General features: G+C 40.6%; 1 protein-coding gene across 11 annotated transcripts in view; it reads left to right on the forward strand.

Moving 5' to 3' along the window:
- The first annotated feature begins 788 nt into the window (after positions 1 to 788).
- The window catches only part of MANBA (mannosidase beta), a 60,248-nt gene continuing 35,604 nt past the window's right edge, over positions 789 to 25,432 (forward strand). For all 11 annotated transcript variants that reach the window (XM_063336375.1, XM_063336369.1, XM_063336374.1 and 8 more), the window contains exons 1-7: positions 789 to 1,302; positions 10,429 to 10,523; positions 11,006 to 11,111; positions 13,042 to 13,212; positions 15,828 to 15,951; positions 18,366 to 18,541; positions 21,591 to 21,701. In XM_063336375.1, coding sequence (XP_063192445.1) covers positions 1,012 to 1,302; positions 10,429 to 10,523; positions 11,006 to 11,111; positions 13,042 to 13,212; positions 15,828 to 15,951; positions 18,366 to 18,541; positions 21,591 to 21,701 — 1,074 coding nt within the window. In that variant the 5' untranslated portion in view covers positions 789 to 1,011. The remainder of the gene's footprint in view (positions 1,303 to 10,428; positions 10,524 to 11,005; positions 11,112 to 13,041; positions 13,213 to 15,827; positions 15,952 to 18,365; positions 18,542 to 21,590; positions 21,702 to 25,432) is intronic.

The raw sequence follows: 25,432 nt of genomic DNA on the forward strand, positions 1-25,432 counted from the left end.
GCCTTTTGCTCCTTCCACTGGGCCATTTAATTCCTGCTTTAGGGCTGTGCATGAAGGGATTAAGCGAGCAAAGGCATGCAGGAAAGCTACAGTGTGATTTAGAAACTATACTTCAGGTTGTTTCCTTGGAGCTGACCCTTCTGCTCCTTTACAGATGACCATACTCAATTTTTACAAACAAAACCCACAGCAACAGTGCTAGCACTGCTTTATAAGAAACCAGAGTACTTTTTTAATGAGATGTTCATGACATCTGTTCTGGTTTTACACACCTCTAATTTTATGGGAAAAAGGCGGTGGAAGTTTGAGGCCATGTAAAATCATGACTTGAGGGCGCCAATACTGAAAGTTACCTGTTGCAGTGTTGTCACAGCTCTTCCTCATTCCTCCCACTTCACTGCAGTTTTCTAGAGCTCGAAGTAAATGCCCTACATCTGAAAGATTTGTAACCTTACACTGCTCCTATTATCCATGTTCCACTGTGCCTCTTCTTAGAGCAAAAAAAACACGCTTTTTTTTTTTTCTTTTTCTTTCTTTTGCTGGTAACGTGTATGCCCTGCTCCGTAAGCCTGTTTCTCCTCAGGTTGTGCCGCCTTGCGTGAAAAGTCGCTCGGACGGGGGTGTGTGGTGCAAGCGCCCATCGCTGCTTTGCTCGGAGAGAGGGCGGCAAAGCGGGGGCGGCCCCTCGCTTGCTGTCAGGGACGCCCGAGGCGGGGGAAAACCGCTCCCCAGCTGACTGGAAATCCTCTCAGGAGCCGCGCCGGCTCGTCCTCAGCAGCGCCATCTTCCCTTCCCCTCCTAAAGCGCGGCGGTTGAGCAGCCCGCCGGCCCCGAGCAGCCGTTAACGGCCGGCGGGAGGAGGCGCGCTCCCGCCCCGCCCCCACCCCCAATGGCCGCTAACGGCCCGAAGCGCCGCCCCAGCCCTCCGAGGACGTGGCTGCAGGGACCAGTCCCCCACCCCCGTCTGTCTCTCCGTCCGTCCGTAGTCCCGCAGCGGCGTCTCCGCGGGCCATGGCGGTGAGGCGGCAGCGACGCGGGGCCGCCGGGCCGCCCGCTCTCCCATGCCGGCGGCCATATCGGTTGTCTGGGAGGCGGGCGGGCGTCGCCATATGCCGAGCCGCCCCGCTGCTGTTCCTACTGGTGGCGGCTGCGGGCCGGGTCAGCGCCTCGGCCGCGGGCGGCCCGGAGGTGCACAGCCTGCGGGGGAGCTGGCGGCTGGGCAACGGGAACGGCTCGGTGGTGCTCCGAGGGGAGGTGCCGGGCTGCGTCCACACCGCCCTGCACCGCCAGGGCGTCATCCAGGTACGGTAGGCTGCCGCGCCTCACACCTCGCCCGGCCCCCACTCGCCCTCGGTGGGGCCATGTCCGGCTGTGCCCGGGGTCCGAGCCAGGCTGCGGTCTGGTGGCGCCCGAGGAGAAGCCTGGCAGCCGCCATGCCGCCCCGAAGCGGGCAGCCTGCCGCAAAGGAGAAATAACAGCCCCCCCCGTGTGAAATCTCCGAAATCATGGTTAGAGGCAACCCCCTCGCCCCTGCAAAACACTGGTAATGTCCCGGGAGCTGCCTCAACCGCTGCAGGTTTTGCTAGCGTTGCTGGTGCAGCAGCCAGGCCTGGTTTCCTTAGCTCCTCCAGTGGCTAAGGGTTTGGCGGCTGCGATATCCTCAGGGCAGAGCGGTCCCAAATAGGGCCAGGGGTACAAATGCAAGCCCGTGCTCTGCGGTGTGTGAGATTCTGTGACACGGAACCAAGGTGCTGACACCAGATACCTACAATATCATCATAGCATGTAAGTCGTGTTTACCTACAGTATTACCTCAAAAGTGTGAAAAGTTAAACCCACTCCATTGAAGTTTGACTTGTTGATGCGTGAAGTCTAGGGATTTCAGGCACTTCAGTCCATTAAAAATCCCTTTTAACACTTGCAGAGCACACCAGAACAGCGGAGATTGTATACTTCCCTGCTGCCTAAGGGAAGTATATTCTGAAACATGAGTATAAAACTGTTACATTTAAAAGACTAGTTCCTGCCTTAACAGTTTTAAGAAGCTTTGCTGCTTCTGTTTACTATTGCTGCTTTTAGGTTTTAGATCTATGAAAACATAGTGACCACTTTCTGGGACAAATGATCAAAACTGCAGCTGTAGGTTGGTACCAAGTACACTGATACCAGCCAAAGCTGCTTGTCACTTAGACCTGACAAGAAACATGGCAGTAACTGCGTCATTGTTAAAATAAGGTGATTTTTAAAAGGAAATCTGTGGAATGCGAAATGTGTACCTGGAACAAGGAAAAGAAATAAAACATAGTGAAGTTAACAAAATTGACTATAAGACTGATAACTACGCTTCCGTACTAGAAAACGTGAACTACTGATATATATCAGATAAATCTATATATGGTATTTCTTGTGGGCCCGATGTTGCATTTGTGTAGCATTTATTTAAAAAGCACATTCTGGATGCATGCATTTTGTACTTTCTATTCTTTAATTTTTATTCTTCAGATTATTATCCTGCTCTGCTCTGACTAAAGTTAGAGAGGTATAAGGAGAAAGTGACTCCACTTCAGGCAGGATAATTTTAGCATTTTTCTGTGTTGGCATAGGTTGGGAATCCCAGTACTAATAATAGATTCCAAAGAGTGCCATTGGCAGATAAAAGAAATAGTCAGCATTGGAAAAGTAAATACACTAAGAAGCGATAAGCTGGGCCATGGTGGTCTGTTGTTTCAACATCTGTGTGCTAAGTCACGTGACATTTTGAACATACACAATTAAGGTTTTAAAATGGCTATTCTGAAGTTTTAAAAAGTGCAGTGGGCAGGTAGACTGTATATGGAGGATCAGTGAAGAGAACTGTGCCAATTTCTCCCATGCAAAAGTGCCTAACATACACTGAACGTCTCAGATGTTCGGCTGTGCTGGGAGATGTTGCTGTAAGAAGTGTGAATAATCATTCAGGAGAAACTGTGACCAATGCACTGACTCACTCAAGATAATGACGTAGCGAGAGACTCACATTTAACTACTCACATTAAGTACTCTTACAAAGTGAGAAAATGTGATTGCTAATTTAGCTGCATTGCTGTAAGCTGACTGGCAGTTTTAGTCATCTTAAGCAGCAGTGTCATACTTGGAAATGAGGCTGCGATCATGAACTCTCATGTGCCTGGGCAGAATCCCAAGCCTGCACGGAGGCGCGAAAGCTTGTTAGTCTGCTGGCCAGCAGCATGGGTCTTACTAATAGGTAGATGGGTGCTTAGCTAATTAAATCGATGATGGTTGGTTGTGGACACTTGGAACGTGTTTGTGTGAATACAAGTATGAACTTGCTCCCAACACATGCTGATATGGCCGGGTGTGAACCCACCATGACCTGGAAACTGTTGCTAAATTGGTGGTGTTAGAATTAGTACACTCTGCCAAGGAGCGGAGTTAACTGAAATACCTCAGTAGTGTGGTTGCTTGTCCTCTGGACTGGACTCAGCCCTTGTCTGGCTAGTTCCAAGCTCAGAATGAGCTAACTTGTTTCTATGTATAGGTGTGTACAGGTAACTTAAGGTCAATTTAAACCCATTCTTACTCAGTTCAGCAAAGCCCAGTTTACAGAAAGAAGCGTTCGCACAAGTATTTGCACCAGGATAAATAAATTGCCTTAAAATAATATTTTTTGTTAAAAAGATAGATAGAATGGAGAGCATACCAAAATATGTGAGCAGCCTTAGAAGATTTCAAATCTATCACAGATAGTGTTAAATGTTATCAATCCATGCCACCATAGTTGTAGCAAAGCGGAAAACCTGGGTTGTGTGGAGGGAGTCAGTGACGTAATTCATTATTGCAGTGCAGGGCTTCATGCTACAAAGTGTGGCTTAGCTGTTTGTCCTGAGGTTTCCTCATTGTGGTGAAAATGCTTATGACCAAATCTTTTCAAATGCAGATGATTAAAATTATATTCCTATATCCCTATTTATACAGAAGCATGCACACAGCCTGAATTTTAGAGGCATAGAGCACTGGTTGCTCCGTTTCTTCAGCACTCATTTTTCTCTGGAAATTGTCCCTTTTTGGGGTTGTATCAAGTGTAGAGTTAGGAGTTCTGTTATAGTTGCCTAAATACAAAAGCATTGGTCTTGAGTATTTTTTTCATTTGCTCCTTTTGCTCTGTGCTGTGGAGTGTAGGATTTTTATTCGTCCTACTGAAAATGCCACTAGACCAGCAATCCAAAAGCTTATGGCTTGTAATCAAAAGTGAAGATTGGTCTGAAAAGCCATACCAGGAAATAGGAGAACAAAGATAGTGGGAACTAAATTATTCTGGATAGCAAGACCCATATGTTCAGCAACCTAGTGAATTCTATGCACCATTTTTCTGTGTGATTTGCAAACGGCAAATAGCACTACATCCTTTGCTTCTGTATCTTTGGGGGTTTTTCATGGGTTAGCACCCAAACCAGAAATTTAAACCAAAATCTGGGAGGGCCTACTCCAACAATCTAGCCTAGTGGGCCTCTCACAAATAAGGGGAAGGAGGGCAGCAAGAATGAGCTGACAGATATTAAACCTGCAAAATGTGGCTTAGGTTGCAAAAGCAGGCTGCAAGCAACTTATTTATCAGTGTGTGGTTCATTTCAAATTTGGGTCGATGCACAAACTGTTTTTGCCCAGGAACGCTCTAGCTGATTACATGTCTGTAGCCTTACTTTAATCTGCTGTGTGGGCTGTACATTTGAAGTGAAAGACATCTCCTGACACTAAGGGTTCATTACGCATCTCTCTGGATCCTCTTAGCATTCGTTCTAGAGATGTCTTTACTCTTTGGCGTATAAAATATACATTGGATGAACACATTTTTCTGAGTGCACCAAATGCACGTATCTTAGAAAATGCTCTTGGGAAAGATACTTTTGAGTTTCCTATTGAAGTATCATTTTCTTCCGTGTTCAACCAACGTAGTTCAAGCGCTGGATTAACTGTGATAAAAGCTCTAAGGGCCAGAAGTAGCATCAGAGTATGTGTTCAGTTGTGTTGTTTTAATAACATTTCATTAGGACTCTGTAGCTCTTACTACTATTTACATCTAAAATTTAGAAAAGGCATGAGAAATGCACATAAACAAGGGTAATAGCCACTTGAATAAAGTTAGCGCAAAGTTTGGGCATAAGTGCAGACATTTTACAAACTTGCACCAAATCTATTGCTAACCCTACCTCTTTGGAAAAAGATTTGCAGAAACCATTTTGTCTGAAGATTTAGTTTTTAACTACTGTCAGCATAGTATTTTCTTTCAGGCACAGTTCTGATAAGCAATACGTGTCAGCAGGTAACTTGTGCATTAAATCTTTGTGCTAGAAACAGTCGTCTTTAGCATGTACTGTCCAAGTACTGCATGATGCCATTTCTGCTGGTAGGTGATTCCTATAAAATTTCGGTTCTGATGAATATGGCTGTTGTAGCTGGATTTTCTTGTCTGCCAGCCGTTTGCTTTCACGCAGAAAGGCTGTTTTTTCTTATTAGCTGTCACTTTGATTTGTAAAGAACTATTATGGGGGGTCTGCAACTGTGATGCTAATATAAGGGCTGGATAACACTGCAGTTTCTTCCCCATTATACAACAAGGACATGCACTTGACACAAAAGGTTACAGTGGTCTTGGTCATACCTGGATATTAAAACATATTAGAAGAGACAGAAACTTACGTATCTCAAGTAAGATTTCTGCAGTTCTGTAAAGTAGTGTGTATTTTTTGTAGCTTGTTCTGCATTTGTATAAAATATGCTGTTGCATTTTTTCTGATGCTTCATCATAACTTAGATTTTTGAGGGCAAGCCAGGTAACAATTGCATTGGGTATTGTATGGTTCTAACACGTTAAATGGCATTCATTGATGAAATAGTTGATTAATATAAATATATTATTTTCTGTTAAAACATATGTGCTCTGCTGAGTTGTGCGAACATATGTGGAAGCATTCAAAAGCCTTAGTGAAACTTAGGATAAATATTAAATTGCACTCAGGTTTATATTTTGAAAGCTTGTGAAGTTAAAATAGATAAAAGTTATAGTAGCCTGTTAAATACAGCAGAGTATTCAAAGAATATTAAGCGATGAGTATTAATATCTCGTTAATTAACTCTTTAGTAGTATTTGGCTTCATGTATCAAACATCTTGAGCATAAGGTGACATTCAGTTTACTGCTTTGTTAGAGTAACTACTGAAAATGAATTACTTTAGGATGAACTTCCAGAACTCATGTTCCAAGAATATGATCCATTTATCACTACTGTTAGTTCAGCTTGACTTCAAGCTTTAAATATTGTGAAACTGGGCTTGCTGAAAATTGTATAAATGTCCCGATTGCTATCTTGCTTGAGATATCAAGAAGTGCGTGGATATAGGTAAGTATCTTAACTATTTAGCTTCCAGCCTGAAGTTGGCAACAGTATAATCATTAAACTGTAAATCATGAAACATCACTTGCAAGTTTTATTTTGGTAATCTGTTACATCAGCAGGATTTTCTCACAGCATACATTATAAAATATCAGGAGAGCTGATTTGAGAGGGAAGAGCATGCAAGGCAGTTTCAAATTAGATCGTAACAAAAGTAGGATAAGGTGAAGGTTTTTGTTCCCTTTGTTACATTTTATTATCACAGAATCACAGAATGGTAGGGGTTGGAAGGGACCTTTGGAGACCATCTAGTCCAACCCCCCCTACCAAAGCAGGCTCACCTAGAGCAGGTTGGACAGGAATGCGTCCAGGCGGGTTTTTAATATCTCCAGAGAAGGAGACTCCGCAGCCTCTCTGGCCGTCCTGTTGATGTTGAGATGTTCCTCATGTTGAGGTGGAATCCCTGTGTTCCAGCTTGTGCCCGTTACCCCTTGTCCTGTCATGGGGCACCACTGAGAAGAGCCTGTCCCCATCCTTTTGATACCTGCCCTTTAGATATTTATAAGCATTATTACATGCTGATCTTCCACCTGGATCTAGCTGACTCTGTCTAGTGTCATTCAGGTGTTTGTGCCATGCTCCCCTGGACACCAGGTTGTGTGGGGGCCTGAGGCTGGCCCTTCATGAGGCCAGTGTGCCTGGCACAACTCATTTGGGCTTTGAGCCTCATTTCTGATGTGTTCATGTCTCATCCATTTCCTGCTTAACAGGAGAAGCTCTTAGCTTGTATGACTGTAGCTTTTCAATATCCCCTTAAAATCATTGCAAGGAGGAGTTTCCATCTAGCCGCTTGGCAGGGCCTTCAGTTTAGTGCTGCCAGTGTTTTTGAAGTCCTGCTGATGTCCTGTTATCCGAACTGGAAAATGCTTCCTTTTGATGCTCTGTAGCAGGGCTTTTTACCTCATCTTAGCAGGTGATTTGCTGCTTGCTTACAGCATTGAAGTTGGGAGCAGAGAACAAACAGGGAGGGAGCTTGAGCAGTTCAGAGTTTTTCTTCAAATTGCAGGGAGCAGGAAAATGCACGGCTGTCATGTTTGGTGGGATCTAAAAATAGCTGTAGTTGACTCCACCGCTCTCTGACTTGCTTCCAGGAACATGTTGAGCTAATGAATGTGAAGTATATTTAATATATGTGCAGTCTATTTCCTACCACCTTTCAAATTGTCCCAGTGCCCTTAAGAGTTTAAAATTCGTCTTTTTTTTTCATCCAGTTGCCTGAAATAAACCTTTAATTTTAATGTGAGCTGATTTAATGTGGGATGAAGTTCTGTTTCAGATAAATCCAAACAATTTGACTTCTATTGGTACATCTTCCTGCACTCAAAACAGTTGCATTTAGTAATGAAAAAGTCAATAATCTTGCAAGTCTATTGGAGAAGTAATTTTCCTTTCTTACAGGACTTTGTTGTGATCGTACATTTTTCCTGAACCTTGAGAACTGCTTTAAAAGCGTTGCTTTAACATTGCTACGTGACTGATTTTACAAGCAACATTTGTCATGCTTAAAATGACAAGCCAGTATTAGCATTTAGCAGCTTTTCTGTGTGATATATAAGCTGGTTTACTAGTTCTGTAAGCAATGATATCAGTAAGCTGTTAAGTTTTATATAAAGGTACACAGAACTAGGAGCTTCCCATCTGAAAAGCTGGATGCCTGTGAGGAAGAAACAGTATGCGTAAGTGTCAGAAGGGGCTAATTAGCACCTTCTAAGACACATATTTTAGCAGTCAATACATTTCTTGAAGCTTGAAGGCTTTAGACTAATACAGAAGAAGAAACCCCCTTTAGGAATAAAGATCTGCAGTATCTCTGAGGAGATTTAAAGAAGCAGCTCTGTTTGTAAACTGCTGTAAGAGCCTATCTGATGATGTAATTTCTGCCTCTGATGAAACATTCCTGCATTTCTCTCTGCTGCTAGACAACCAGTTTTGTGTTCTCCAGACATCAGGTCATCATTAACATCTTAGTGTCCGTGCTTTCGTGGAGAAACAGTGCAGGTTTCTTTTACGCAGAGTCTTGATCTTCGATGAGACACTGATGTCGATTGTTCGACCACTAACCAAATTGGTTTTGGCTTTACAGTCTGCTGTTGCTAGTGCATTTACAACTTCCATCTTATGCCTTTTGTTAAGAATTTCACACATACAAGTGGAAATGATTGAAATTAACATGCAAATTTTCCAAAACATAACCTAAAATAAAATAGTAAAAAATGTTAAAGCAAGACAGTTGTTAAAAATGTACTTTTAAGGACATGTTGTGGGTTTTCATGATCTCAGACATTTGACACTTGCCTTTTGTTGTCTCAAACTCTTAACAGAGTTTCTTTTATGAGCCTAAATTTTGCATTTTAATATGCATTTATTAGCCTTAAATTTTTCATCATAATAAAAGTCTGAGATAGATCCCCCAAGCATTTTGCGTATGAAGGTAATGGTATGGATATCTTAAAGTTCAGTAATTGTTCTAGTAAGCTCACGATGACTTAGAGAATACACTGGATTACCAATACAGAGGTCACAGTTTTACTGAGGTAACAGGACCTTTCCTTCTTGACTCCTACTTCCTTGTAGTAAGAAATTCGATTGATCGAGCATAGCATGATATAGAGGCAAGGTGGCAACTTTCCCTCTATGTGGGCTCAAGGAATGATTTTTATATTGCTGAGGGACTCCTGCTGCTGAGGACAGTCACATAGATGTTACGATTTTGCTTTGCTATGTAAATAGGTTTGTGTTTATACTACGGAGCCTGACCCTCTTAGTTGTAAAACAAATATGAGATATGAAACAATGTTTTTTAGAAGATTTCAAATTCAGAAGTGTCATTTGTATCTATACAGACTCCTGAAATGGGGAGAAAAATTGAGCTTCAGCAAGAATTATAAGAAAAAGCTGGGCAGATTTTCTTCAGTGTGAATCTGATATTCAGGGCAGATAGTTAGCTATGCTGGTACTGTAGAAGACTCACATCAAAGGGAACCTTAATGCAGCAATGTCTCTCTTAGCTGTAGTCCAAAAGGGATTGGTCTTTGTTTTGGGGAAGCAGTTTAGCTGTGCAGCTGCTGAAGACGATTGAACTGAGCTGTCAGTCACTGCCCTGGATACCTGCACTCTGAACTGTCTGACACGGGGATGTAACACCATACCTTTCTGCTGCCTTTGTATGAGGTGCAAGGCGGTGGGTTGTCAGGTCCACGTAACTGATTCCTTCAGCCTGGGTGAGGAACGTTGTGACCCACCATAAGGTAATAAATACAGCACGAAGCCGAAAAGGTCGAGGACATAACTGAGACCAACTGTGCCTTTATTCTTCCTGGGTACGGTGACTAAAGGGAAAAGAACACATTTGGTATAAATGCACCATTATTCTCAAAAGCAGTCATTTAATTTTATAGAACAAACTAAATTGTGTTGCTTTTCTTTCTTCTCTTTCTCCCTCCAAATATAACCATTTCAATAACCATACCACATCAAGACTAGTTGACAAGAAACAACTGGAGTATTTGCAATTATTTTAAACTGTAGAGATTTGTTCACTGCTGTCCCTAGAGGCCTAAAATGCCTTTTCTTTGCCTCTTAAAATCCTATTAGTCTTACTTTCTCTGTCATTATGAAGGTTATCATGTTTCTGTTCCTCTCATTAAGTCACAAGCTGTCTTATTTTTTTTTTCGATTTCCAGACCAGTCACTTCTTATGTAAAAACAAATCCTGCTCCTTCTAGTTTGAGTATGAATGGTTATAGCAAACAGGTTTTGACCTATGTAAGTGAAGTCAAATATTACCAAAGCTTTGCTTTCGTGTATTATTTCAAAGGTGAAAAGGAGTATTAGGACTAAGTAAGTAAGGTGGATTTTGCATTTGCAGACTGTCTGAAATAAGAAGCGCTCATCTAATGGATATTATGATGCATTTCATGTAGTAACAGTTTTACTAAATGACTCTTGTAATTTTCTTTTTGTTGGTCTGTTATTAGGATCCATACTATAGATTTAATGACGTGATGTACAGATGGATCTCACTAGATAACTGGACTTACAGCAGGACATTCAAAACTCCTTTTGATGTCAGGTATGCAGTAAAGATACGTCTAACAGCTCTGTGCCATCTTTCATGCAGAACTGCTAATTAATGCATTAGCTCAAACTCTGCTTAATACCTTTGTATCTAGTATTAAAAAGAAGCAATAATGTGGAGCTACAAAGCTGTTGCTAAAGAACACTTCAATAGTTGCTTTTTTGTATTTTTTTAATTGTTAAAAATTACTTATGAAATGTCAACTAAGGAAGGATAATACTTAGGCTAATTGGAAGCTAGCCCATCTGATATCTGGTGGGTATGTGAACATGCTGTGTGAGCCACTTCAGCTGTCATCTTAATTTGACTATTTAAAGATATAACGTAGCCACACTAAGTCAAACATTTTTGGAGGTAGTCGAGACAAGTGCTGCCGAAGAAAATGGCAACATGCATTTTTATATTGTCTGTCTCCCGTGTGTTTTTAACTCTAGGTATTTTAACATTTTTTTTTATGCATATGTTATCTTCTGTAGAAAGTGGCAGAAAGTGAATTTGGTTTTCGAGGGAGTAGATACAGTAGCACAGATCCTGATCAACAATATCACTCTTGGGAGAACAGACAACATGTTCAACAGATATGTAAGTAATGTGTTTATTTCTGAAGGTACTTCTGTTTTTTCTTCAAAGCCCTTTTGTGCTGAGCACTTATAGTGCATTCAAGTACACATAAAAATAGGTCCTTGGATGCAGAAAATGTTGACCTGAGGACTGCAAGTGTAATTAAATAACTGTTTGAAAGAGAAGTGTAATTACCTTTTCAGTAACAGCAGGGTCAGATCTAGAGGTGAACGTGTCTGGTTCTAAATGAGTGGACCCATGCAAGAGGATCAGTTCAGCTAATAGTATAAGTCCTGCTTCTTGGGATCTGTCACAGCTCCAAGAAAATGTAAGCTTAAATCTGTTATATTAGCTGTAAATCTGCTTACTAATTGTTATTAGAATGGTTTACATGTGAATACTGAAATGAAAATGCACGTGTTGCAAAGCCTTTGTGTTTCCACATTTTTTATCTAGGGTTTTTGATTTTTAATATTGGGCTTTTGATAACATTGTCTTGCGTTTTTGGGCTTAGCCTATGTCAGCATGAGAGTACTCATCATGGAATGATGTTGAGAGTGACAAAAACATTCAAACTAATTTTATAGCTTTCAGATATAAAATTATTCTGTGTACTAGCATAAGGGACAATCCTTACTTTTATCTTAAAAGAATCAAAAAAGGAAAAGTTATAGGAAGAATCTTATTGGAATAACTGAATTACAAAGGAAATCTGGTGTCTTCATATCTCAGTGTTTAGCATTCTGTCAGGTTTTATTGTAGAGGTACTGGCCTGAGACATGAGAGCTAGATCCTGATGCCTGAGACTGTGTGACCTGGGACAAATCATTTAGTTTCTCTATGACTTAGCTTTACCATCTGTAAAATAAGAAATTTCATAGAGCTTTTATGAAATTGTTATTATTTCCTGCTTGAAGAGTATCTAAAGGACTGCCAGTAGCAGTCTCTGTAGAATTGGGAAGTGATATTATTTTGCCCTTATTTCTGCAACTTCATTCTGTCTCAGATTGTAATGGTTCATGAAATGGCCTTCAGTGTAAAACCAGAGCAAACTGTATTAGATTGATCTAGGATTACTGTGACCCAGACTTCTGCTTTGTTCACCTGTTCCACATGACAACTCTGTCTGCAGGAAGGACTCTGTGAAGGCTCTGTATGGGAGATGCTATTTGCTTTGTAATTTTCTGCTCTGTGTTACAGACATAAGAGATGCTAGCTGGGCTGCTTACAAGTTGGAAAAAATTGCCAAGACTTGGCTTGTCACAAATGAACGCTGTGAAGAAGAGATGGGTATTGGCCATTGGAAGCAGATTATCTTGATAGCACAGGATAAGGCTGAAACCGAACATTTACCCTTCTATCCAGCCACACTGAAGGGGGTTTTGTGAGCCAGTGAGGAAGCCCCCAAATGCTTTATTTGGTGCTGGCATAGAATGTGTATCTACATTTTGGGGATGAGAGTGCAGGTGGCATGAAATACAGCTTTGCAGCGTTCACGCAAAAGGTAGCTCAGTGTTTTGCGATAGATAAGCTGGCAGCACAGTGTGAGTTGGAAGGACTCCTGCATAGACCAGCTTTCTGAGTTGGAACAAGGTGTCTTTCTAAAGATGCAGATGAGTTCTGAGTGAGGAAGGAGGGTAAATATTCTCTTGCCATCCTTATCCTTCAGACACTTCTGTGTGCAAGTGGAGTGCTGCAGCCTGCAAGGGGAGCTCAGTATGGGGAAAGTGGTTTGCCCAGAAACATCTTCTTGTATCAGTACTGTGTATTTTCTTTTTGCAGCTTAAGAAGTATCTTTTCTTTTCCTCCAAAACCAGAGCCTGCTGAGACTGTAATTCAAATGCCTTTGAACAATATATGTATGGTATTAAAATCCCAATGTAACAATAATTATAAATCTCATAAATAAATGTCAGCGCTGTAATGATTTTGTTCTGTTTTCTTGACCTAGAGCTTTGATATTACCAGCGCGATCAAAGAGGTCAATTTTGTTGAAGTCCGTTTCATATCAGCCATTTCATATGCAGCAGAGCAGAGCAGATGTCACAAAGCATACAGCATCCCCCCGGCGTGCCCTCCACCTGTGCAGAAAGGAGAGTGCCACGCTAATTTCATCAGAAAGGTAGGGGCAGAATTGTCTCTCTCTGGCTTCAGGCTTGGAAAGAGAAATGCACCACGTGCTGTCCTTACAGATGTATTCTGAAACCTGCAATGTCATTTTATAAGTAGGGCATATTTTTCATTACAGCTTCCTTCTTCTGTTCCCCCCTAGAAAGCTGTAACCTAGCATGTCGATAACACAAGAGGCATAGGAAGGCCAGACTTCATATCTAGGTGATAAGACCTGTTTTCATCAAGGAGTCAGCAAGGAGACTTGCTGCTAAGAGAGCAGGATAGCATTGGGAAATGTGTAATCATTACGTTTTGATCCACTGGGTGGGTTTTACAATGTGTGCTGACAATTGAGTTCACTGTTGCAAATACCAATGTATATTGCCAGGGCTGTAAAAATCCCAGCCAAGCAGCTTTGTGAGTGTTTGCTGCTGCTCATGTGCTGTGCTATTTATATTGGGCAGCTCTGGCATGTCCCAGGAAGTGTTATCTAACAGAGGACCTGTTCTCATCTTATTACGATGTTGTGAAGTGTGACTTATAAGTACATATTCAGTGAAAACAACAATGTAATGTACAGTGAAGCTCAGAAACTCTGATTTCAGACATGGCTTCATTGCTGTTAAAACTTACTCAAGGCAAACTATCATTTGAGTAGCATCTCATATATTTCTGATAGCTTTGCAGCAGCTAGAGGCAACGACTAGGTGGTTTTATTTTGGAATTTCTCTCTTTGGGTGTTTTTGCATGTTTGTCTCCTCTTAAATGCTTTTCTTGTTAATAATTTTTAATCTTTTCAATAAAGCCCTTTTAGAGCCTCCTCAAAAAAATGACTGGAGTCCTGTTAATCTAAACCTGGATGTGATTTCCTTTAAAATTTTTTAATGGAAAGATGGACTCTACTTTGTCCTGTGAAGATCCTTCAGGATTAAGATGTTGTCTTTATTACTATTTGCTGCTATTTTTATTTTCCCTAGATTTTAGAAAGTTGATTAATTCTTTTGAGTCCACTGTGTTTCTTAGAAATCAGTGCAGGGATGAGCTTGGAAGGAAGGAGACACTTAAACAGCTGTAGACCTATTTATAGAGCAAAAATGGCCAGGAATGATTTTATGCTTTACTGAACTACACCTTTAAATTTGTAAGAAAGTACCTTAGTGCTTTTCCTCAAAGGAGTTGTTTAACTGTACTGGGAAGCTGTTCCAGACATTTCCAGAAACATTTTTAGTTCCAAGTATATGGCAACAACAGCAGCAATGTCACATTTAAAAGTAAACATACTAGGACATTGTTAAGTAAGCTGGCTGCTTACCATCTTAAAGTAATGGAGAGCTGTTTAAGGTTCACTGTTAAGTGCAGTAAACATATCTAAATCTTAACAGGAATTTGTGGCAAAATGCAAGCTGGTAATGTACTTCACTGGTAATGTACTTCAGTGACACAAGCAATACTACTTCTGATAGCAGTCTCTGCAATATTATTAGTGAAACCTGACAATCTGTCAGTGATTCATTTGTTTATTTTTTATAAAGGGAAAATTAATTTCAATCTGACTTGTTTTCTAAGAATGCGTTGTCCCTGTTTTCACACTTGAAATAGGTACAGTGCTTGCTTCCTGGAAGGCTCTTTTGCAATTTGATAGGCAGGCAGGCTGACTCCAGCTATGCAAGGGATAGGCCAGACTTGTGCAATGTGGTTTGCCAAAATTAGTATGCCTCGGCTGTAAGTTATTAGTCTCTAAATTTAGAACTGTAGGTCACTGTACAAGACTTTAAGGAGATCTATTGTATTTGCTTTGGGGGCTGGGGCTGTGTGAAACTTGGAGGGCAGCTGAATAGATGTCTTCAAGGGATTTGTTAACTAGAGGTCTGACCAGGTTTGGAAACGGCTAAATAGAAAGCAGTGTAGGTACTTCTCTGCCTGACCAGCATTTTATAATTCTGGTAGTTATTCTGATGTTAGAACCAGAACTAAGCTATTTCTCAACCATGTTTTTGTTCTCTTTGGTTTTGTGTAAGAGAACCATAAAAAGCGGAGAAACAGTGAACATGACTGAACTATACAAATGCACCAGACCTACACACGTCTTTCCTTGTACTAATCTGTAGTTTCGTAACAAAAAATAGGGGATAAAGTATTTCAGATATACCCATGATTTTTAATTTGATATTGGTCTTTTAGAATTCTTTAACATTTGTAACCATCAGCTTTCAGCTTACTTTGCCTTTTAGGTATACAATTAAATACTGACATTACAAAGATAATTCAGAGCTGAATTGAAAGTTACTTGCTGTCTTGTTTTTTTGATCTTTACTGTTTTGTTTTTTTTTTTTTAAATGGTGGGCTAGGTGGTGTTTTGCTCTCTCACTAATATAAAATTTTGCTATACATGGATGTTTAATACAAAATCTATTTTTAATATAATATAGGTAGTAGCAGCAGAGTTCTGGCCAAGAAATAAGAGAAAAAATACTGCGGGCTCTTCTGGGTTTATGGAAATTGGAAAAATTGTTTCAGGGCATGGCAATATTTTATTTCTAGATAGCAAATAATTTTTATTCCTGGCACAGCATCAATGTCTGTGTGAAAAATAGGCAATTGTAACGTAACCATTCTGTATTCCAGGAGCAGTGTTCATTTAGTTGGGACTGGGGCCCTTCTTTTCCCACTCAAGGAATCTGGAAAGATGTTAGGATTGAGGCCTATAACCATTATCACCTGATTTACTTTTCTTTGACTTCTTTCTTTGGTAAGTCATGTTACTAGTTTTTACTGTTGTTTCACCTTTGGAATACAAGTCATTTTATTGTTAAACTCAATTAACTGTCAGTTGAGGGAAGGTTCTGTTGCTTTATTATGACTGTGTGTAGTTCTTACACAGCACACCTTTTTAGATCTTGAAACAGTACTTCATGTTAGAAGAAGTTAGAATATTAGAATTCAGAATCTTTTTTTGCTTGAAGATTGCCAAATAACTGCAGAAATATGTGTAGCATAGCTGAGGTTAGCCCGTGTTCACCTGTTTTTAAAAATTTCTTTTTTATTGGCATGTGTTTTCACCAAGACTGCCAATAAATACGTCTCGCTTTTGTCTCACCTTCATTTAAAACAAAGGCAAAGCTGCTATAGGAATTTAGTTTTGTGTCAGGAAGACAAATACACAATGAGCAGAGTTTAAAGAGTGCTGAGTTTTCAGGACGCAACATGAAGACTGAGAGAGAAAAGCAGTTGTGCTATGCAAGGATGATTTGTTAAAGGCTGCAATTTGAGAGGGTAGCCTCCTGCATTCCTGCTACCTAACTTACTGAACAGGTTTCCTCCCTTGACATGTGGTCCTTGATTTTTCTCTCCTTTGTCCTGAAGATCATTGCAGCCGAGCAAAAGTAGTTAATTTTCTGTTGAAACTTTCTGTAGACGATAATATGCCCCATTGTGGACCACCCGCATGCTTTCTTTGACTGCCTGTTGAGCCCAGTCTTCATTGGAGTAAAGGCTAGCACGTGAGTCCTCTGCACTGGGTTGAATTTCAGCCCTTGGGAATAGAGTTGTTGTGTATGAATAAAAGAAGAAGACGTCACTCCCTGGCTGCTTGTAAAGCTTCCTGAAATAGCTGCAGGTCTTAGCTAGAATTAACGTGACTGGAATTTCCATGGAAAGCCCCAGCACAGACTCTATGTGCTCTCTAAAATTTAGTTACAGTAAAAATCTTTTCTGGTCCCTCCCACATTCCCACAACTCCACCTTCTGGTAGGTAAAGTCTTGCTCTCTGGATAAGCAGAAAGAGCAAACCTCTTTCATTCAGCAGAGAGTGGTTTGGAACCAGAGGCAGAGCTTATTAGTATTCAAACATAATAACATTTGAAAAATAAAGAGTGAATTAACAAATTGCATTTAAGCTGCCTATGTCGTTATATTGCTCATCAGATTTGGTGTCATAGCCTTTTGATCACTGAGTCTGTAAAAGATCCATTGTTCTTGATTTCTGTGCCTAGACCCCGCAGTTCATGCAGTTAAGTGTGGTCTAGAATGTCCATATGCCCTTGGAGGGGAGGGAAACCGCACTGTAACAGCTGACCCTTGTGTAGTGGGGTGGATGGTTTTTTAACCCCTTCAACATTTCTGAAAATTGGTCTCCCCTGGGTAATGCTGGGTGTAATATAAACTTGGGAACACGTTCATTGCTCTTCATTCTACAGAGGACAGTGAAAATCACACCAGGGCTGAATGTAATTCTTTGCTTTTGGAGGGAGCTCGCTCTCTCTCCTGGAGGAAGGAGAGCTAGAATATATACATGAAAAGAGAAAGTAAGTGATTAGTAGTTTGTATATACAAAATGTGTCTGAGTTTGAGTTTTCCTTGTTTTCTTTTATGTGCTTTTTCTTAGGTGTTCATCTGTAATATTTGATGTATAGGATTATCCAGGCTATGTTTGTAGATAGGTAATTTAATTGCTGAAGTTAATGGGAAATTTACACATCAATCTTGAGTACTCTTGACCCTGGCTTGCCTTATTCAGTAAATTCTGTAAAGGAGAGGACCGTCTGAGGTAACTGTAGAGAGATTTCAGGGAAGTCATTAACTTGTTTCCTCCACCACACTTCGGCGGCAGAAGGGACATAAAGGTCAATTCTAGACACAGTGGGCCCAATTCATCCCCAGCATAACTCCATTCATTTTGTCTAGTGACTCTGGGATGAATTCAGCTCGTTTTCTGTTAATACTGTTTTTGTTTCATCGACAAAAGTGATTGTACTGCCTTGTGATTACGATCTTTCCCAAAGAGTACCATGTTCATATGAATGCTGACTAAAAGCAAATATAATGTCTGTGGGAGTTGGTGGGAAAAATATCCTTCCTAATGAAGTGACTGGTGTCATGGTCTCTGACTTTTGTACAGAACTCTGAAAAAACCCTGTATGGCTTTCGAATGAAAAAAAGAGTTATAAAACATAAATCATGTTGCGTAGTTCTCGTAGTTCTCTAAACACAGATATCAAATGCGCTAAATAAGATTAACCTTGTAGGTCTGGTTCAAACACATCCTGAAAATTGTTACATTTAATGTGAAGTGTTTTAATTGTTTCTTTGATGAGAGATCATGTTAACTAATAGATATATAAACACAATTCCTAAATTCCCATTTTTTTCTCCCCCTTCACTTAGTAAAGAGTGCTCAGCAGTGGAGTCTTGAAATTGAGTCTGTTTTTGATGTAGTCAGCTCCGAGCCAATTGCAGGTCTTGTAACTGTGAACATTCCCAAATTGCAAACGCAGCAAACATTCAGTGTGAAGCTTCAACCTGGAGAAGGCAGCATTGTGCTGCTTGTAAACATCAACAAGGTAAGGAGGTGTGTGTGGACCGTAGGCAGCTGCAAAATGTTTCCCCTGGTTTCCAATGTGTCTTTCTGCCTCCATGCCAGTTTTAGGCCTCCCTTCCTTACTGTGTTCCTGACTTTAACAACAGTTCTGTACACCTTACAGGATAGCAGAACAGTTCTTTTCCTCTCTAACAATTGATGTCTGTGGCACTATGTAACTCAGTGTCAAAAAGACGATGAAGCCTTTCCCTGACTGCAAAACAAAAAGGCCACTGTTAAATTAACTACTTACTTAGGTAGATAACCTTTGGGATACCCTGTGTCACTTCACTTAACTGTCAGAGGTATCTTGTCTCCTGTGCTATTGTTTACTGGTCTGATTGGAACTAGAATGCACTACAATATGCATGGCTCTCCCAGGAAAGAGAGGAAGCGTTCATCAAACCACTCAGTAGATACTCTTTCAGGTAAATAAAAGCAAAAGAGCCCTATAAAGAACTTGACTGGCAGTAAGGTTGGTGAAAATTTTGTGGAGTAGTACTTCCTTATGTTGTCTTGTAGTCCCTTGGGTAGACAAAACTCAGGAGGAATTTTAGAGAGATAAAGGATGCTCTAATGAGGAGAGAACTCAACTGAAAAATCATTAATATGGTATACACCTCAGTGATGAAAGAGGAAAGAATCGGTCTGTTTACCTTCAGAGGTAAACAGCTAGTTTCCCAATGTATCTGGTGGCAGACTTAATTCACCGACATTATTTCAATTCTATAGAATTTGGTTTGTTTGTGTTTTTATTTAGAAACTTGAGTTTTATCACGCAGGTGTAATTTAGATACGTAGGCTTGAGAGGTGAAGAAAATCTGTTCTCATTGACAAACAGGTAGGTCTCTGGAATTATGCAGTGTGCCCAGTGTGGTAAACAGAAGCATGAACTTTGTCTTGACTTCTTGCTCAGAGAGCAGGGCCCAGGAGAGCTGACTGTGCAGAACTGAACCTGACAGCGGCAGGCCCAGGCCAGTGGGCAGGGTGGGAACCCTGGCAGGCGCAGCAGCAGCTTCAGCATCTCCACTGAAGCCAACAGCATAACAGGAGCTGCCATCTGCTTCACAGGGCATAGTTAGGTTTGCGGGTGAGCGATGTGCTGTGAGTAGGAATTTGGGGCTTCTGACAATTCTGGGAATTCATAACATCTGTATGTTTTACTGGCTGTACTGATTTTCTCTATTGCTGTGTAACTACATTTGTTTTCCCAGTTTGAATGCATTATGCATGTATTCTCAAGTTCTCCTGTCAGTTATTTGAGTGGAGTAAAGGCAAGCAGGGCATTTAGGTTCTAGTATGCACACTCAGTGACTTGCATACTTATGTGCTTTCTTTTATTTTGACACGAAAGCATAAAAGCATACAAACATATGATTTTTGTTACTGTTGTCATCTGACATGCAAGTTGCATAAGCAATTACAAATACCTGGTTTCATTTAAAATAATCATTAGTCTCTGCTTAGCCTTTTCAGGGATTACATTAAGCAAGCACTGCAGTGTGAAACTTCAAAAATTATTTTGGTTTATTTAATTGCCCCACCCACAACCTCAGAAGAAATCTGTTAGCGGAGTATGACTGCAAGTTTGTGGGGAAGCACCTCCTTCAGAGGACAAGCAACAGTGTTTTATTATTCTTTGTACACAAAAGGCTTCGCTGCATGAATTCACATCAGCTGATTTTACGAGAAACCCTGCAATGTGTTCTCATGTATCGGTGAGCTTAACGGAGCCCTTACTCTGTACAACAGACTTGTGTGGTGCATGTTAAATAGTGAGACTTCAGCAGAAATTTATTTCTAGTTGAGAGCTTATTGCAGATCGTGTTGCGAGGTCAGTAGGTGTTTGAGTGGTGCGTATCACCCGAGATGTAGCAGTCTTCTTACAATTGCCACACGAAGTGCTGTGTTGCTAACATGACAGCATTTTGCTTATCAGCTAATGGTGAGCATGGGGATGACATCATTAATGGCCAATGAGACACTCCAGGCTGCTGCGAACACTCCCTTGCTGTTGAGGCACACGCTGATTTTGTGCTTCCATTTGTATCTGTACAACACAGAGATTAAGACTTCTGCACAAGCGGTTATGATAATTCTGTATCAGGAAGCTAAAATGTTGGTAGACACATGCATGGTTGTGTCCAAGTATGGCTGCAGCAAAACATATTTTTAGGCTGCTCTCTGGCCTCTTTTTATTTGAAAAGATTGAGGCACTCCTTGTATGACTCTATTCAGTGCTGATCCCTCCATTGTTTGGTTGCATGCATTATTGCTTTCTTTCCATGATTTTTGTGTTGTGCGCTCAACTGGCAAATGTTGGCAATAGGATTGCGCAGCAGAAGTAGGCTGCTGGAACGAAGATATAAGTATTACTCCGTGACTAGAAAAATAAGAAAATTAAAATTTCCTGTCATCCTAGAGGTATTTTTTTTATGTTTGAAAAAATTATGGAGTACTAATGAAGTGATTAGGAATCCTAGAGAAAAAGCAGAAAACACTGAAAAGAAAGAATGAAACTTATAATTTTACTTAAAAGCTTGACATAAGTGAAGCAGTCAGTATAGTCACATATTACCAAAGTCACAATTGAAAAGTGTCACCTCTGCATATTGATTGTGGTATGTTATATGTAAAAGACTCAATGAGAGGAGGGGTATGATGCAGAGGCTAGTGAATAATGTCTGCTCCTTACAAAGGAGAATTTGAGTTTTGGAGAAATATTCTGTCATTGTACCTCAGCTGAGGGGTAGCAGCTAGACATGTGCATGCATGTGTGTACATGCACGTGGCCTGTTGTGGACACAAGCTGAAGTGGTAGCCTGGACTTCAGTGGAAGAAATTGTACTTCTCTCTGTAAATAATTTTCACCTCAGAGCTGCAGCTGGAGAGATCCCAGTTACCATGGCTCAGCTGAGGCACATAAACTCATTAGACTTGTGGTAATTCACTCAAAGATGTTTGAGTCCTTAGGTGTGTGTTATGCTTCTTTTTATACGCATTACTCTGACTTTCTCTCTTGCGTGTTCAAGAGTTCTACAGTGGAGGCTTGGTGGCCAAATGGGCATGGAAAGCAAACTGGATATAACATGACAACAACTTTCATCATGGAGGCAGGACACCAGATTGAGAAATTTTCAAAGGTGAGCCCTTCAGCTTGATTACAGCTGGTATTGTATTGCTACTTTTAGGATATCTGCTCTGCATAGCAGGTATCTAGAACTCTTAAATATTTTGCTGGATTGTAATATGCATGTGAAAACACTAATAAGAAACAAGAGAAATTTTTAATGTCACAATGTATGTTTACCTGTTTTCTGGTAGCCTTAGCTTATATGGAAGCCTTTACTTGCATTCAGGCTGGAAGGTGGCTTACATTTAGTCAGAAACCTCAGAAAGGAGATGTTTACTTCTTAAGTTTTCTATCTTATGAAAAAAAGTACTTTTAAATTTGTTATATCATGCTGATGTTTTCTGTATCATACTCTGAAAAACCCTTTTAGGCTTCTATAGATTATGTGAGGGTTTATTACTGAGATTTTTCTTGTGAATTCAGTTTTTAAAAAATTTGTGGGATAGACACATTCCTAAAAAGCTAACATACATTAATTTATTAGAATGTGATAGATGTACTTCAGGTTTAAGAAGAGGTAACATCTTGAATATGACCATCAAAGTAATATTCAGGAGTATTTGCATAAGGGGTCCTGCAACACACTGGCTGTATAATTATGTTGTTTTTTACTAAAGAACTCCAGAAGAGGTAATTTTCAATTGTCCATTTTAAAAAAAAAAATCATACAAATTAGGCTGGGCTCCTTATGCCATCAAGTCATGGAAACAGACAAGTAAATTTACATATTTATTAGGTGGTTCTGTTGTGTATTGCTTCACTGAAAGGTAGTCTGGTCACCCAGCATCTAAACCTGCTATTTACTGTAACATTTGTTCATGTGAAATAGCCTATGAAAAGCAGTAGCTTCTGGAGTCCTAGTCTTTATAGGGCTAGCCCTTAGTTTGATTAGGAAGTCGTAATAATAATTCTTCACCATTATTAGCGATTTAATTTTGAAACAATTAAAAACCACACCAAATTAACCCCACACATTATGCTTGGAAAAACTGGTTGTAGGAAATATGCCTATAAAGGTGTGTTAAAAGGAAAATTCTGTTACTGTGTGAAAACTGTAGAATGATAGAAAAACTAATTGATTCCACTTGGGTAGTTGCATCAGGGTATTTCATAGAGCCCTGTGGCATATAATCATAGGGACTTCAGGGTCTATAAAGGAACTTCAGAAGCCTCTTCTTTTTTTCCTCCTTAAGGGGAAAGAGGGGAAAAAAAGCAAATGCACCGCATAGCAGGCATTATGAATTAACCAGTATAAGAAGCCTTTACAGATTCATAGTATAAAGGGCTAGTCTTCCTTCATGTGTTCTGTGAAGCTCTGTCTTGGATTCTGATAGACACATCCACAACCACCCCTAGCCCCAAGCTGTACGACTGGAAAAAGGCTTCATATGCAGTTCTAGCACAATTTGCTCTCATGTCAGCAGGACCGAATAGCAACATCCATATGGCTTAGTAAGAACTCTGAGTAGTTCAGGAGTTGCAATCAGGGATAAAAGTTCCTGAAAGTTGTTCTGTTGTCAGTTCTGTTGTCCGCCTAGTACTGTCTTTGGGTGGAATCCATTTCACTCCCCCACCTCTCTTTTTAAAAAGAAAAAAAATTAGGGGCGAGACATTTCACAAGTGGTTTGTTTCCATATGAGTATATATGTAACTTTGGACAGACAAAAACTAAGGTGCAAGAACTGTATATGTGAGGAAACAGCTTGGTCTTATGTCAGATTCGGCTACTCTTAGCTTTATCTACTGTCTGGTTTCTGACGTGTTAGAGCAGTCTTCAAAACACTGACTAATCCTTTGGGAAAATTGCTGGATAGCCTCCCAGTGTGTACTTGTGGGAGCTCTATAGAGCTCTAGCCAGCCGTGCTGGGAACTTCTTTGGCTGAGGGAAGTACCTACTCACTCCTATTGAGAGTAGCAGAAAACCAAAACAGGACAGGGTTGGTTTTGGTTTTGTTTTGTTTTTCTGTTTGAATACTTTGGTTTAGAGTTTGTTTCCCAGGATAATGTGACACAAAGTCATAGCCAGAAATTATCTCAGAATGAAATCGGTTTTCTTGAGGGAGGGTCTATCCAGTCCTGTTTGCTATTGGTAAGTTGCTTTTCTTCTTGCCATGACTGCATCAAGGAATTTATTACCTCTTTCATTGCCTCATGAGGCATTTGTTTGCTTTTTGATTCTGTTTCCCCATCTTTCTGTATGCTTATTTCTTCAACGCTATAATCAGTTTTTTATTTCATGAGGCTGTTTTAGTGCTTGGAGGATCTTAACCTCTAGCTGTCTTTCCCTCCTTCCCTCTACACCCTTGTTTACCTCCCTGGCATTTTAGCATGACTTCCAGAAGTCTTTCCTTTTAGCTTTGTACTTTTCATACGCTTTCATGCTGCATGTTAATTTGTTAGATCACTGGGGTGTTCTGTGATCTTATTTCACGGGCATCTTCATCCCCATTATTTTTCCTACTGCTAAATCTGGGAATGCCAAATGTGATCCACACATCATTTAATGGGGTACGCAGCCTTCGTATGTGACTCAAAAAGACAGGTATCTATTTCTTAATTGGTGGCTAGAGATCCTCTTCTGCCCGTTCCAAGACTGTGAGAAATGTTTGGTCCTCAGGCAGCAAGGTCTATCACACAAATTTCAAGATTGCCAAGGTCTCAGTAGCCAGAAAGGCATGTTACCAAACATGCTAGTTGCCTCCCCCTGTCCTTTTACCCCAGGAGGCAGGAAGCTGCTGTAGGAACAGGAAGAGGTGCTGTGTTACCAGGTGGGCCGTTGGGGAGCAGTGGAGTAGGAATACAAAGGCACTATACCCTGGAGGCCTGGGAATGTGAAACAGGGCTGAGGAGCTTTTCCTCTTGCTCCTGCCTTATGGGTGGTCCTGGCTGGGTGTTTCAGCCTCTCAGATGGCCTTGGATTTGGCTAGTTGCAAGATCATGTTCCACGTGAATATGAATAAAGCAGTATCACATTACTTCTGTTAGTAATATAAATATTCCATTACAAATGCACTCTGAGACAGTCCCAACCTTCCTGATGACATCCATTAAGAGGACCTCACAAATACTTTAGGAGCCCCAGCAATAAATGCCATTCCATTTTATCCCACAAAAAAGAGCTACACTGGAGACTGAGGAGATTTTCTGCAAATAATTGAATTCACTGTAGGAAGGTCAGAACTTTTTTGCCAGTGTAGTGCTCTTAATGTAGTTTTTCTTTCGTAGCCTTCAGTAGTTAGGTTAACCATAAAAATTGTATGAAATATTGATTATTTTTTAATTCAACTTCTCATGTTAAAATAAATCTGCAGAATTCGAGGAATGGATGTAAGAGTCTTGTCCTAAAGCTAAGTTCGTCATACTGGTGTATATTCAACCAACCCAGCGGACAACAGGATCACAGTAGAAAAAAGGCAGGGTCCACTTTCCTCAGCACGTGTATGCACACAGAGGTATTGGATATGGAGTCCAAAATATCCTCTTAGAGGTCTGACTTTGTAGTTTTTCTCCAGCTGGGAATTTCTTTAGTGGTATGGATGCTGAGCCCCACTTGCCACTGTTGTCCCTGGGCAAAACTGTAAAACACTACAGGACTTGGGGCAAGTCCCCTTTTTTTTTTATTTTTTTTTTTATTAGTCAGTCAGTTTCTATGTTTTGGTCATTGCCATGATGCAGAGGGGTTTAGTTTGAGATCAGTGATCTGTGGCCTCCACTCATGCATCTAGTTTGTCATGGGCATTG

This window comes from Chroicocephalus ridibundus, chromosome 5 (genome assembly GCF_963924245.1).
Source record: "Chroicocephalus ridibundus chromosome 5, bChrRid1.1, whole genome shotgun sequence".
Classification (NCBI taxonomy): Eukaryota; Metazoa; Chordata; class Aves; order Charadriiformes; family Laridae; genus Chroicocephalus; species Chroicocephalus ridibundus.